The following is a 13,289-nucleotide window of genomic DNA, read 5'->3' on the forward strand; positions in this document are numbered from 1 at the left end:
AAAGACTATCAATAATTAAATAAACCTATTTAACATCCAAAGTGCAGACACAAAGCTGAAAACGCAAATATGAAAAGGAGCTTCTAGCTAAAATGTAATTATTGTACACAAAGCATCACTTTCAGAATTCTTAACACTAATCCACTGGTGCTGTGTTCACTTTTCATCATTTTATATAAACGATTTGGATGTGATCATGGGAAGTATAGTAAGTTTGCAGATGTCACCAAAATTGGAAGTGTAGTGGACAGCAAAGAAGGTTACCTCAGCGAAGAAGGTTACCTGACAGATGGACCAACGGGTTGAGAGTGGCAGATGGAGTTTAATTTAGATAGATGAGGTGCTACATTCTGGAAAAGCAAATCACAGCAGGACTTATACACTTAATGGTAAGGTCCGAGGCATTGTTGCTGAACACAGACCATAGGAGTGCAGGTTCATTGTTCCTTGAAAGTTGAGTTGCAGGATGTATAGGGAAAGACATAACTTTGACTGGGACAACACATCCCTGCTAGGACAAGCCGAACAAAGACACGCACGAGAATTCCTAGAAGCATGGCATTCCAACCAGAATTTTATCAACAAACACATTGACTTGGACCCCATTTACCACCCCGAGAAAAAGCATAGGAAATGACTTCACCATAGGAAATGATGTCACCACAGAAAATGACATTACCAACCCTAGGAAACGCAAACATATAAATAGAAAGCAGGTTACAACACCAGTGCTTCATTCGGAAGATGTTACCTAATATGGTAACAAAACTTCTGAAACTGAACCTTCCAGCTCAGTGAGCAAATCTACATCCAGAGTTTTGATCTTATGTAGAGGAAGATACAAATACATTAGAGATAGTGCAGGAGGTATCCTAGATTGACAAAAACAAAAAAAAAATGAACAAACTCAGCAAGTCTGGCAGCACCTGTGGATGGAGAAAATGTTAATACCGAGTCTGATATGTCTCTTCAGCAGAATTCATTGTAGCTTTAAACTTGGAATGAGTTAATTGTCTAGGATAGTTTGGGCAGACTGAGCATGTTCCTGTGAAGATTAAAAGAGTGAGGGATGATCTGATTGAAGCCTACAAGTTCCCACCAGGAATTGGTGTTGGAGAGACTGTTAGGTCTGAAGGTTGATAAGTCCCCGCGGCCTGATGGTCTACATCCCAGGGTACTGAAGGAGGTGGCTCGAGAAATCGTGGATGCGTTGGTGATTATTTTCCAGAGTTCGATAGATTCGGGATCAGTTCCTGCGGATTGGAGGGTGGCTAATGTTGTACCACTTTTTAAAAAAGGTGGGAGAGAGAAAGCAGGAAATTATAGACCAGTTATTCTGACCTCAGTGGTGGGAAAGATGCTGGAGTCTATTATAAAGGATGAAATTACAACACATCTGGATGGACGAGGGAGATCCTGTAGATGTAGTGTACCTGGACTTTCAGAAAGCTTTTGATAAAGTCCCACATAGGAAGGTAGTGAGCAAAATTAGGGCGCATGGTATTGGGGGCAAAGAACCAACTTGGATTGAAAGTTGGTTGGCTGATAGGAAGCAAAGAGTAGTGATAAACGGCTCCATTTCGGAATGGCAGGCAGTGACCAGTGGGGTACCGCAGGGATCAGTACTGGGACCGCAGCTTTTTACAATATATGTTAATGAGGTAGAAGATGGTATTAGTAATAACATTAGCAAATTTGCTGATGATACTAATCTGGGTGGCAGGGTGAAATGTGATGAGGATGTTAGGAGATTACAGGGTGACCTGGACAAGTTAGGTGAGTGGGCAGATGCAGTTTAATGTGGATAAATGTATGGTTATTCACTTTGGTGGCAAGAACAGGAAGGCAGATTATTACCTAAATGGAATCAATTTAGGTAAAGGGGCATACAGAGAGATCTGGGTGTTCTTGTACACCAGTCAATGAAGGCCAGCATGCAGGTACAGCAGGTAGTGAAGAAGGCTAATAGCATGCTGGCCTTCATAACAAGAGGGATTGAGTATAGAAGCAAAAAGAGGTTCTTCTGCAGCTGTACAGGGTCTTGGTGAGACCACACCTGGAGTATTGTGTGCAGTTTCGGTCTCCAAATTTGAGGAAAGACATTCTGGCTATTGAGGGAGTGCAGCGTAGGTTTACGAGGTCAATTCCTGGAATGGCAGGACTACCTTATGCTGAAAGACTGGAGCAACTGGGCTTGTTTACCCTTGAGTTTAGAAGACTGAGAGGGGATCTGATTGAGACATACAAGATTATTAAAGGATAGGACACTCTGGAGGCAGGAAACATGTTTCCGCTGATGGGTGAGTGCCGAAACAGAGGACACAGCTTAAAAATATGGGGTAGACCATTTAGGACAGAGATGAGGAGAAACTTCTTCATCCAGAGAGTGGTGGCTGTGTGGAATACTCTGCCCCAGTGGAGGCCCAGTCTCTGGATTCACTTACGAAAGAGTTGGATAGAGCTCTCAAGGATTGTGGAATCAAGGGTTATGGAGATAAGGCAGGAACAGGATACTAATTAAGGATGATCAGCCATGATCATATTGAATGGTGGTGCAGGCTCAAAGGGCAAAATGGCCTACTCCTGCACCTATTGACTATTGTCAAAGATCTTGACATGGCGGATAGGGAAAGGATGTTTCCTCTTATAGGTAAGTCCAGAACTAAGGGACAGAATTTTAAAAATGGGGTCATCCTTTCAGTATAGAGATGAGAAGAAATTCTCAGAGTTGTACAACTTTGAAACACTCTGCCTCAGAAGGTGATGGAGGTGACATCATGGAATATTTTTAAGACAATGGTGGATAGATTCTTACAAAAAGGAATCAAAGCTTAGTGGGTAGATGCAATTTGGAATGCAAAACAAACAGATCAACCGTCATCTTATTGATTAGACTGAGTGAATACAGTGGTTAGGTAAGCAAGTCGAAGATTTTTATTCTGTACAAATTTAATTTAGTTTGTGGTTTATAGTTAGCATGAAACTGAAATCTACAGTTTAAATTCTACAGTTGCCAGCCTTAAGGTTTTTGTAACGAGTCCACTGAAAGAGCACTGTAACTAAGAGCCAGATTAAACTGGATATTCATTAAGTGAATCAGACTTTGATGTTAGGAGCCAACTTTATGTGGCTTAGCACAGGAGTGTGCCTTGGAACAGAGTGCTAGAGTAAAATACTTCAGACAGTTAAAGGTGAGGAAAGCAAAAAGATGCTCTGTTGCTTTTATCTAAACTTGTTTAACCTCCCAAACTAGATTCTTACTTTGCTTAACTGTTAAGTACCTGGTAAATGATTAGGTTTTATTCTATTTCTGAAGCTCAAAATATAGGAATTGGTTGCAAGCTTAATAAAAAGAGATCCGTATAACACTGAACACAATAATTAGTTAGTTCCTTAAAACACATTAACGATGGTTAGACAGGTAATGTTTCACAGTTGCAGTGCATGGTAGTTCCTGGATACAAGCTTAATCTGAACCAAGCATGTCTATGGCAGTTTGAACAGCTTCTGCTCAAACTACAAGATGGAAGCTGAACTACCACACTGACGCATCAGCAAGTAGGAATGTTAACTGAATTCTTTGTACTAGGAGGTAGTCACACTTCAGGGACAGGAGATTGGAACTACACATTACGCAGGTAAAGGTAAACCTCTTTGGAACATTCCTCTGGAAAAGAAAGCACTGCATGTGAATATTTTAAAGGTAGAAACTGATAAATTCTTACTAAGAGGTTAAAATGTTGTCAGTGTAGGCAAGCATGTGTGTTTTAGGTTATATTCAGATCAGCCAGAATTTTATGGAATGGCAGTACAGATTTGAGGGGCTAAATATAGAAGACATAAGGGGCCAAATTGCTTACTTTTAGCCCTATTTTGTCTCCTTCCCTATTAATAAACCAGTTTTTGAAAAATATATATTATAATTCAGTAGTTTTGTGGTCACCCTTACAAATGTTGCCGATTTGATTAGTTATTTAGTTTCCCACCTACTCAAGCAAAATTTGAAATGGTCTTCAGTCTATGCCTTAAAATAGTAACAACTACTATGCTACCTTACTCTGTTGCACCTCAGTCTTAACTTTATTTACACTACATTTTTAATGCGTTCATGGGATGCATGCAAAGGCAACTAGGCTGTTTTCCCCAATATCCTTGAGGTGGTGTTGATGAGCACCAGTTTGAACTGCTGCAGTTCATCTCGTACAAATATACACAAAGTGCTACTGGGAGGGGAGTTGCAGGATTTTGATTTTGTAACACTGAAGAAGTGGTGATTATACTTCAAAGGCACAATGGGGTCTTGGAGAAGAACGTGTAGTGATAGTATTTCAGGTGTCTGTTACACTTCCTCGTCAACATAGTCAAGGCCACGTGTTTGGAAGGTGCTTTCATAGAATAAAATCCCTACAGTGTGGATACAGGCCCTTCAGCCCAACATGCCCACACTGACCCTCCAGGGAGGGTCTTATCCAGAGCAATTCCCTACATTTCCCCTGACCAATGCACCTAACCTGCACATCCCTGGACCCTATGGGCAATTGAGCTCGGCCAATTCACCTAACCTGCACATCTTTGGACTGTGGGAGGAAACCAGAACACCCAGACGAAATCCATGCAGACACGAGGAGAATATGCAAACTCTACACAGACATTCGCCCCAGGCTGGAATCAAAGCTGGATCCCTGGTGCTGTGCAGCAGTGCTAACCACTGAGCAACCATGCCACCCATGTATTCTATCACATTCCTGACTTGTGCCTTGTAGATGCTGAGCAGGTTTTCGTGGTGAAGAAACAGGTGCTGCCTCAGGGAGACTGGTTAGCAAGGTTGTAACTCATGGAATAAGCTGGGAACTGGTCGTTTGGATACAGAATTGGCTCAAAGGTAGAAGACAGCGGATGGTGTTGGAAGGTTGTTTCTCAGATTTGAGGCCTGTGACCAGTGAAGTGCCGCAAGGATCCATGCTGGGTCCACCACTATTCATCATTTATATTATTAATTTGGATGTGACCTTAAGAGGTACAGTTAGCAAATTTGCAGATGACACCAAAATTTGAGGTGTAGTGGACACCTCAAAGAAGCTTACCTCTGATTACAACGGGATCTTGATCACATGGGCCAATGGACTGAGAAGTGGCAGATGGAGTTTAATTTAGATAAATAGAAAGTGCTGCATTTTGGGAAAGCAAACCTTAGCAGGACTTATACACTTAATGGTAAGATCCGAGGGAGTGTTGCTGAACAAAGAGACCTTGAAGTGCACGTTCATAGCTCCTTGAAAGTGGAATCTCAGTTAGATAGGATAGTGAAGGTGTTTGGTATGTTTTCCTTTATTGGCCAGAATACTGAATACAGGACATTGGTTAAGCCATTGTTGGAATATTGCATGCAATTCTGGTCTCCTTCCTATCGGAAAGATGTTGTAGACTTAAAAGGGTTCAGAAAAGACTTAGAAGGATGTTGCCGGGGTTGGAGGATTTGAGCGATTGAGAGAAGTCGAATAGGCTGGGGCTGTTTTCCTTGGAGCGTTGGAGGCTGAGAAGTGACCTTATAGAGGTTTATAAAATTAGGGGCATGGGTCGGGTAAATAGACAAAGTCTTTTTCCTGGGGTAGTAGTGTCCAGAGCTAGAGGACATAGGTTTAAGGGGAAAGATATAAAAGGGACCTAAGGGGCAAATTTTTCAATCAGAGGATGGTACATGCATGGAATGAGGTGCCAGAGGAAGTGGTGGAGGCAAGTACAATTGCAATATTTAAAAGGCATCTGGATGGGTGTATGAATAGGAGGGATTTGTAGGGATATGGGCCGAGTGCTGGCAGGTGGGACTAGATTGGGTTGGGAAATCTGGTCGGCATGGACAAGTTGGACCGAAGGGTCTGTTCCCGTGCCGTACATCTCTATGACTTATAGATGCAAGCAATTATTGACAGATGTCATGTTCAAAATAATTTGCTACCCATAAATAGTGATATTAAACAAGGCTCCTCCTGACACTTCATCAAACATCTGACTCAGCACACTACATCTTGCTTAAAGCTCCTCTTTCCTCCATATACTGAATTCAGATTTCAAACCAAATTCCCAGATTTAATCACTAAGGCTTTCTTGAGCTCAAATGAAATCTCGCATACTGACTGTACCCCTTTAATGATCATTTAACATTGAAACTACGATGTATCAACTTCCAATTTCTTTTTGTCAGCGGCATCAGCATTTCTGCATAGCCTCGGCACATCTTTCAGGGTTACGGCCAGTCTCCAATTGTCCAGAAACTTGGGCCATTACTCCTTTGGAAACAGTTCACAAGAGGTTAATTCAATTCATTCCTGGAATGATGGGTTCAGACCATGAAGAATACTTGAACAAGTTAGGTTTATATCCATTGTAGTTTATAAGAATGAGAGGTGATTGTATAGAAACATTCAGGTGGGAGGGGATTGGTATGGTAGCCAGCAGATGCTTCATCTTGTGGGAGACACTAAGATCAGGAGGTTACTAAAGAATACTAAAACAGATGAGGTATTTTTTCCATTCAGCGGGTTGTTAGAGTGTAGGATTCTCTTCTTCAGAGAACAATGTAGGCTGGGTGTCTGTATTAAAGGGATAGTTAGATAAATCTTTGATAAGCAAGAGAGCTGAGGGTTATGGGGGCCAGACAGGAAAGGACCCGAGACCACAATCAGATCAACCATAATCTTACTGAATACTGAAGAGAATTCAAACAGCCAAATTGCCTAGTCCTATATCCAAGTTCTATGTTCTAGAGCTCCTTTAATTTTACTGGACCCTAAATTGCTGAATCGATCCTCTCATTCCGTAATGTGATGTATGTGAACATTCATGTAAAAGACTGAGTTCATTCTTTATTATCTTAGTTAGACAGAGTTGAACCCAATAATAATCCTTAAAGAAACTCAAAAATCCTGCTTTATTTTGTCTTTTATCACGGTACTTAAGAGTTAAAATACTCTCAAATTGACAGATCCTTTTCAAAAATTGCAGTTAAATGAAGAGTGGGAAGAGGGAGAGACCACTCAACCCTTGTTCTCATATGTGTAAACCTTTTACTATCTCCAATCCTACTTGCTTTTAAGACCTGGGAAGCAGGCCATTCAGACCAGAAAGTTTCCCCTTCTTGAGTATTAACTACTCTTGTCAGAATGTCCTGCCCCTCAATTTTCATTCATCCATTTCCTCATCAATTTCATTAGCCACTTTTGTTTCTCGTTAGTTTTCTTTTTCTTCATAAATACCAACAAAATACTCATTAAGTATTTCAGCGTTGCTCTACTCCTCTTAAATATCAGGTTTTGCTCATTCTCTCCCAATCTAACCAAGAAACAATTTGGTACATTTTTCACTGTAAAGACATCAGTATGAAGATAACTGAAAAAAAAATTAAGAATGCACTTAGTAATTAATGGTTTCATTTAAAAGTTGAATTCAGAGTTGCAGTTAAGTACAGCGAAAATAATCACTGTATAAAGCATGCCCTCACTACCTGGTGTGTTGAATTTATGAAAAAACGTCTTACCTTATCAGCAGAACCAGTTGCTAAGATAAATTCACTGTAAGGATTGAATGAGAGACAGTTCACTTCTGCTGTATGTGCATCAACGGAGTGACTTGGCTTAGATGTATTGTTAGATCTTGTATCCCAGCTGCATGAAAAGATTAATTTAAAATGAAGGCAAAAGAAAATCATGCTTCTCTTCCAAACACTGCACCATGGAATACAATATTTTTTCTAAGAGTATATCTTACAAAACTAACACGAGTCTGGCTATACGCAGGCATTTTTCTCTCAACTGTAACATGGTCAGAAATTTCTGAAAACTCTTAAATGGACACTTAGTGGTATCAAAGAATCATACAATACAGAAGAATCCCTTTTGCCCATCAAGTCTGCAGTGCCAAAAATATCCTACTTCTTACATTGGTCCAAAAACTTGAATGTTATGACATTTTACACGTTCATCTAAGTACTTTTACAGTTTGAAATCTCTCCTGCCTCAACCATCCACTCAAGTAATGCATTCCAGATCCCCACCACTCTCTGGGTGAAGAACATTTTCTTCAAATCCCCTCTAAACCTCCTGCCTTCCTGTTATCTATGTAGTTGGGTGTGTTGCCTTAAAAGTGTGGGTCAGGTGACCCAGAACAGGAGCAAGGGGAAGCAGTCTAGACCCAACCATGGAGCGGAGAGGATTTTTTTATTCATTCATTCATTCATGGGATGAGGGCATCACTGGCTACACAGCATTTATTGCTGAATCCTAATTATCAGAAGGCAGTTAAGAGTCAACCACAATGCCGTGTCTCCTTCCTATATTTTGAGTGAATGCGCAAGAGTGCTTGAATGATCTGGCTTATAACAATGTCATCTGTTAAAAAGGACTGATGACTTGAATGCACAAATGTAAATGGGTATCATTTAATTGTCACTGCAGAGACAGTGGACATCCAAGATTGGCACGTGGAGCACAAGCAATATGAAAAAGGTGGTGGGGTAGGACTTTAAATAAGGAACAAGTATAATGAAGAATGATTTCAGATAAAAAAGACAAATATAGATTCAATGACTATTTGCTGGTGAGTCTAGAAACTGTGGACATAATTTCAGAATAAAAGACTGGCCATTTAAGACTGAGTAGAGAAGGAACTTTCTCCCCCTCCCAAAAGTGGTGAATCTTTGGAATTCTCTTCCCCAAAAGATCATGTAACTGCAATTAGATTAGATTAGATTACTTATCATACAACATGTTAAAGACAAACATTGATAAATTTCTGGAGACCAACATCAAGGAATATAGAGATAGCATTGGCAAGTGGACGCGAAGTAGATGATCAACTACAATTTAATCAACCTGCAGAACAAGATGTGAAGGTTAAATGGTTGACTCTTGTCACCTCCCAGGATGCAGCAGAGTATATTGGTAAGTCAGTACCAGGAACTCTACTCTTCTTGATCCATATTAATGAACTGTATTTGGCTGTGCAGAACCACATTTCAAAGTTTAAAACTGAGGATAGTGATAGATGTCAACAGGATGTAGACAGTCTGTAGACTGAGCAGCTAACAGGGAAAAAGAAATTAATGCATGAATGAACAAAAATTGTGAAGTGATGAGAGGGATGATACAATTTCAAGCAGACAAGTTCTCAATCAATTCTAAAGCACTGCAAGAGGGACAGCTAGGAATAGGGGTGCATGAATTGAAGGTAACATGAGAAGTTAAGGGGTCTGGGAGGTGCCTTCAGTGAGTTAGTATCGTTGTGAGGCTGCATCACTTTGAAGCACACTAAGCAAGAGAGGAGGAGCCGGAGCTCATAAAACAGTGCACTGGTGTTGGGACAACAGTTTCATACAGAGCAGGGGAGCGCACAAAGTCAACGGCTTCTCAAGCAACATGGCAGTACGAGTAAGCAGCTTCGTAAAGAGAGCAGACCTGCCTGAGAAGGCCAACAGCAAGAATAAAAAACAGGAGCTGAAGATAACATTTGTTTTTTTTTAAATCACCAAAGTATCATTGCAGGAAAACAGATAGGTGATTGGTGGGCATTCCTTCTGTCTTTCAAATGGCCAAATGGAAACCTGATCATTTTTATGCACAAAAAGTAGGTGATGTGGTCAGCCTGCCACTTCAATGCATCACCATGTTCCCGGCCACATTTCTGTCTTGGGTCAGCTGAAGTTTTAGAGCGTGAACACCTCCTTACAGGTTCTTTACCCACCTTGACACCCGGTCATGACAAACTGCTTTCAGCACAGCAAGCCCATTTTCATCTACTCATTGCCCCTTATCAGCTTTTCTTCTTCCCCAACTTACTATCAACAATTCCTACGTTGGCCTGTCTGACCTTCTCTGAGCCCTGTCTCCACCCATCCACTGACCAGCTGCCCCCCTTATGTGAGATGATGCACTTTGAAGAGGAAGTGAGACATGGGAATACTCAACAAATAACTAAATGAGGAAGCTCAGAGTAACAGAGGGATCGTAGGGTGCACATTCACAGGTCCTAGAAGGTGGCAAAAAAAGTTAATAGGGTAGTTAAAGCTGCTATATGATTCTTGCCTTTAACAGTGACAGCATGGATAATAAGCGTAAGGAAGGCAGGTCAGAATTGTTCAAGTTAGGCCACAGCTGGAGTACTGCATGCAACTCTGGTCAACACATATAGGAAGGATGTGATTGCACTGGAGGGGGGATGCGGCAAAGGCAATTTACCTTGGTGTTGCATGCGATGGAGTATTTCAGTTATGAAGAGAGACTGAATAAGCTTGGGTCGTTTCTTTCAGGCAGAGGCAGTTGAAACGGGACCTGATAGCTAACAGTACAATAGGTGAATGGGGGGGGGGGTGAAGGTGATTGGTCAGAGAGGAGGGAGGACGGGATGGGTGGGAAGGAAGACTGGCAGGTAGGACAGGTCATGAGGATGGCAGGTTAGAACTGGGATAAGGTGGGGGGGAAGGGGAAGAGAGGGAGGGGAAAAATGAAGAAATTGGTGAAGTCCACATATCGGTAATCTTTTATTTTTAGCAGTATATATTTGATGGGCTGAAGAGCCTCTTTTGTAATACATGATTATATATGAAATGGTTATGCAACTTGAGTGGAATCTCTGTTTCAAGCTGGGGAGCAAAACAAGGTGCAGATGTTCATGACATACTACAGCCATTACAGAGGATTGGGTTGCTTTACTGCCATCATTCAACACCTCATTCTTGTCATCATCCAATCAACTGAGCTAACCAACATCAATGCAAAACAACAATAAAACACAACTCCATAAATAAAAGCAAATATGCTGAAACAACTCCAGCTATGTGTACAGAGAAACAAAGATACCGTTTCAGATCAATGACGTGCTTTCAGAACCAAAGAAAGGGAATAATGAAAAACAAGAGAAGGTCTGTCATAAGATGGTGACTGGAGATTAAGTAACCAAAGTCAAAGTCAATCAACAGCCAAAAAATGAAAATAAATAAGTAAAAAGCATGGATCTAACTGGTGTGAACTGCTACCTAACAACCTACAATTCATTCATGAAGGGCTTTTTAAAAATACAATGACCAACTTAGTAAAACCAACAGAAGAAAAAAAGGTGTAGATGATGTATGGCAACAACTCAAAGATAGCATTTTCCAAACAACCTGCACAAGTTAGAGGAATGAGGGCAGCAGTTCTCGAGTTCCTGCAAGCCAAATACCATCCTGAATTGCAACAATATTTCAGTTCCTTCTGCCACTGGATCAATATTACAGAGTGTATCTATACAAGGATTGCACACTTCTTTGGGGGGAATAATATTTATGGATGGACAATCCATTCCAGGAACAAATTTAAAACAGTGAAGAGGAGACAGTTGAGATAGATAACAAGATATTGGCACCTGGTTTGTATCACATGATGTGGCAGAAATTACTTAATTTCTACAACTGTCTCATCAGGCCATGATAAATAAGGAAAGAATGAGAGTAGTGATCAAGGTTACATGTTCGTAAAGATCAAACTTTTTAAAAATAATTTGTTTGAGTCAAGAACGAATATCACATTGTTACGTTTCTACTGAGGAAACATGGAATATAACTGTACAAAATAGGAACAAGAGTAGGTTGCTCAGCTCCTCGTGCCAGGTGGAACACTCCTCACGTCCACTTTCCTGCCCCGTTTTGTGCAAGAGTTCTAAATATTCTCCACTCTTGAAGAAAGGCCTTCTCATCTCAGTCTAAAATTGGCACCCCTTAATTCTGAGACTAAGACCTCTAGTCCAAGACATTCCTATGAGAGGAAGCATCCTGTCAAATTTCTCCTGTCAAACCTATTAAGAATCCTAGATGCTTCAATGATAGCATCTCTCACTCTAAATGCCAATGAGTACAGTCCCAACCTTTTTAACCATTGCTCATAACGCAATCCCTCCATGTCTGGCTCACACTAGTGAACCTTCTCTAAACTGCCTCTAATGAAATAATATATTTACTTAAATATGGGACCAAAACTGCTCAAAGTACTCCACATCAGTCGCAGTAAAATTTCACTTTTTTTGAGGTATTTTAGGTGTTGGAGGCGATTTCCTTGAATTCCAGGAGCAGCAAATACTGTTTTGTATGCTGTTGCATTGTTTTTGAACTTTGGAATAAAAAAATGTCAAAACAGCAGCAGTTTTAAAAGGGAGAAGAACAGACAAAGGAAGCACATGATTAAGAGACTGGGAGGACGCCCGAGAGAGAGAGCGGGGGTGTTGGGCGCGAGAGAGAGAAAAGGGGGGGGCATGAGAAAGAGAGGGCGCGCATGCGCGCGAGACAGAGAGAGCGCAAGAGAGAGACGGGGAGGGCGGACGGCGAGCAAGAGAACGCGCATACGAGAGTGAGGCGGCGGCGCGTGCGAGAGAGAGAGGGCGGCGCGCGCGAGAGAGAGAGGGCGGCGCGCGCGAGAGAGAGAGGGCGGCGCGCGCGAGCACGAGAGAGAGAATTTTAACTTTCCAAACATAGACTGGGACTGCTATAGTGTTAAGGGTGTAGATGGAGGGGAACTTTTTTAGTGAGTCCAAGTAAGTCTTCTGATTCAGTATGTGGATATACCTACTAGAGAAGGTGCAAAACTTGACCTACTCTTGGAAAATAAAACAGGACAGGTAACTGAGGTGTCAGTGGGGGAGCACTTTGGGGCCAGCAACCATAATTCCATTAGTTTTAAAATAGTGATGGAAAAGGATAGACAAGATCTAAAAGTTGAAGATCTAAAATGGAGAAGGCCAATTTTGACAGTATTAGGCAAGAGCTTTCAAAAGCTGATTGGGAGCAGATGTTTGCAGGTAAAGGGGCAGCTGGAAAATGGCAAGCCTTTAGAAATGAGATAACGAGAATCCAGAGAAAGTATATTCCTGTCAGGGTGAAAGGAAAGGCTGGTAGTTTTAGGGAATGCAGGACGACTAAAAAAATTGAGAGTTTGGTTGAGAAAAGGAAGGAAGCATATGTCAGGTATAGACAGGATAGCTTGACAGAGGATTGATGAGGGCAGAGTGGTAGATGTGATCTATATGGACTTCAGTAAGGCATTCGACAAGGTTCCCCATGGGAGACTGGTTAGCAAGCTTAGATCTCACGGAATACAAGGAGAACTAGCTATGTGGATACAGAACTGGCTCAAAAAAGTAGAAGACAAAAGGTGCTGGAGGAGGATTGTTTTTCAGATAGGACGCCTGTGACCAGTGAAGTGCCACAAGGATCGGGGCTGTATCCTCTACTTTTTGTCATTTACATAAATGATTTGGATGTGAGCATA

At 41.4% G+C, this 13,289-nt stretch overlaps 1 protein-coding gene across 9 annotated transcripts in view; it reads right to left on the minus strand.

Moving 5' to 3' along the window:
- Positions 1 to 13,289, minus strand: part of LOC132830043 (histone-binding protein RBBP4) — a 77,652-nt gene that overhangs the window by 49,347 nt on the left and 15,016 nt on the right. For all 9 annotated transcript variants that reach the window (XM_060847505.1, XM_060847509.1, XM_060847508.1 and 6 more), the window contains one exon: positions 7,535 to 7,661. In XM_060847505.1, coding sequence (XP_060703488.1) covers positions 7,535 to 7,661 — 127 coding nt within the window. The remainder of the gene's footprint in view (positions 1 to 7,534; positions 7,662 to 13,289) is intronic.

Source organism: Hemiscyllium ocellatum, chromosome 30 (genome assembly GCF_020745735.1).
Source record: "Hemiscyllium ocellatum isolate sHemOce1 chromosome 30, sHemOce1.pat.X.cur, whole genome shotgun sequence".
Taxonomy (NCBI): domain Eukaryota; kingdom Metazoa; phylum Chordata; class Chondrichthyes; order Orectolobiformes; family Hemiscylliidae; genus Hemiscyllium; species Hemiscyllium ocellatum.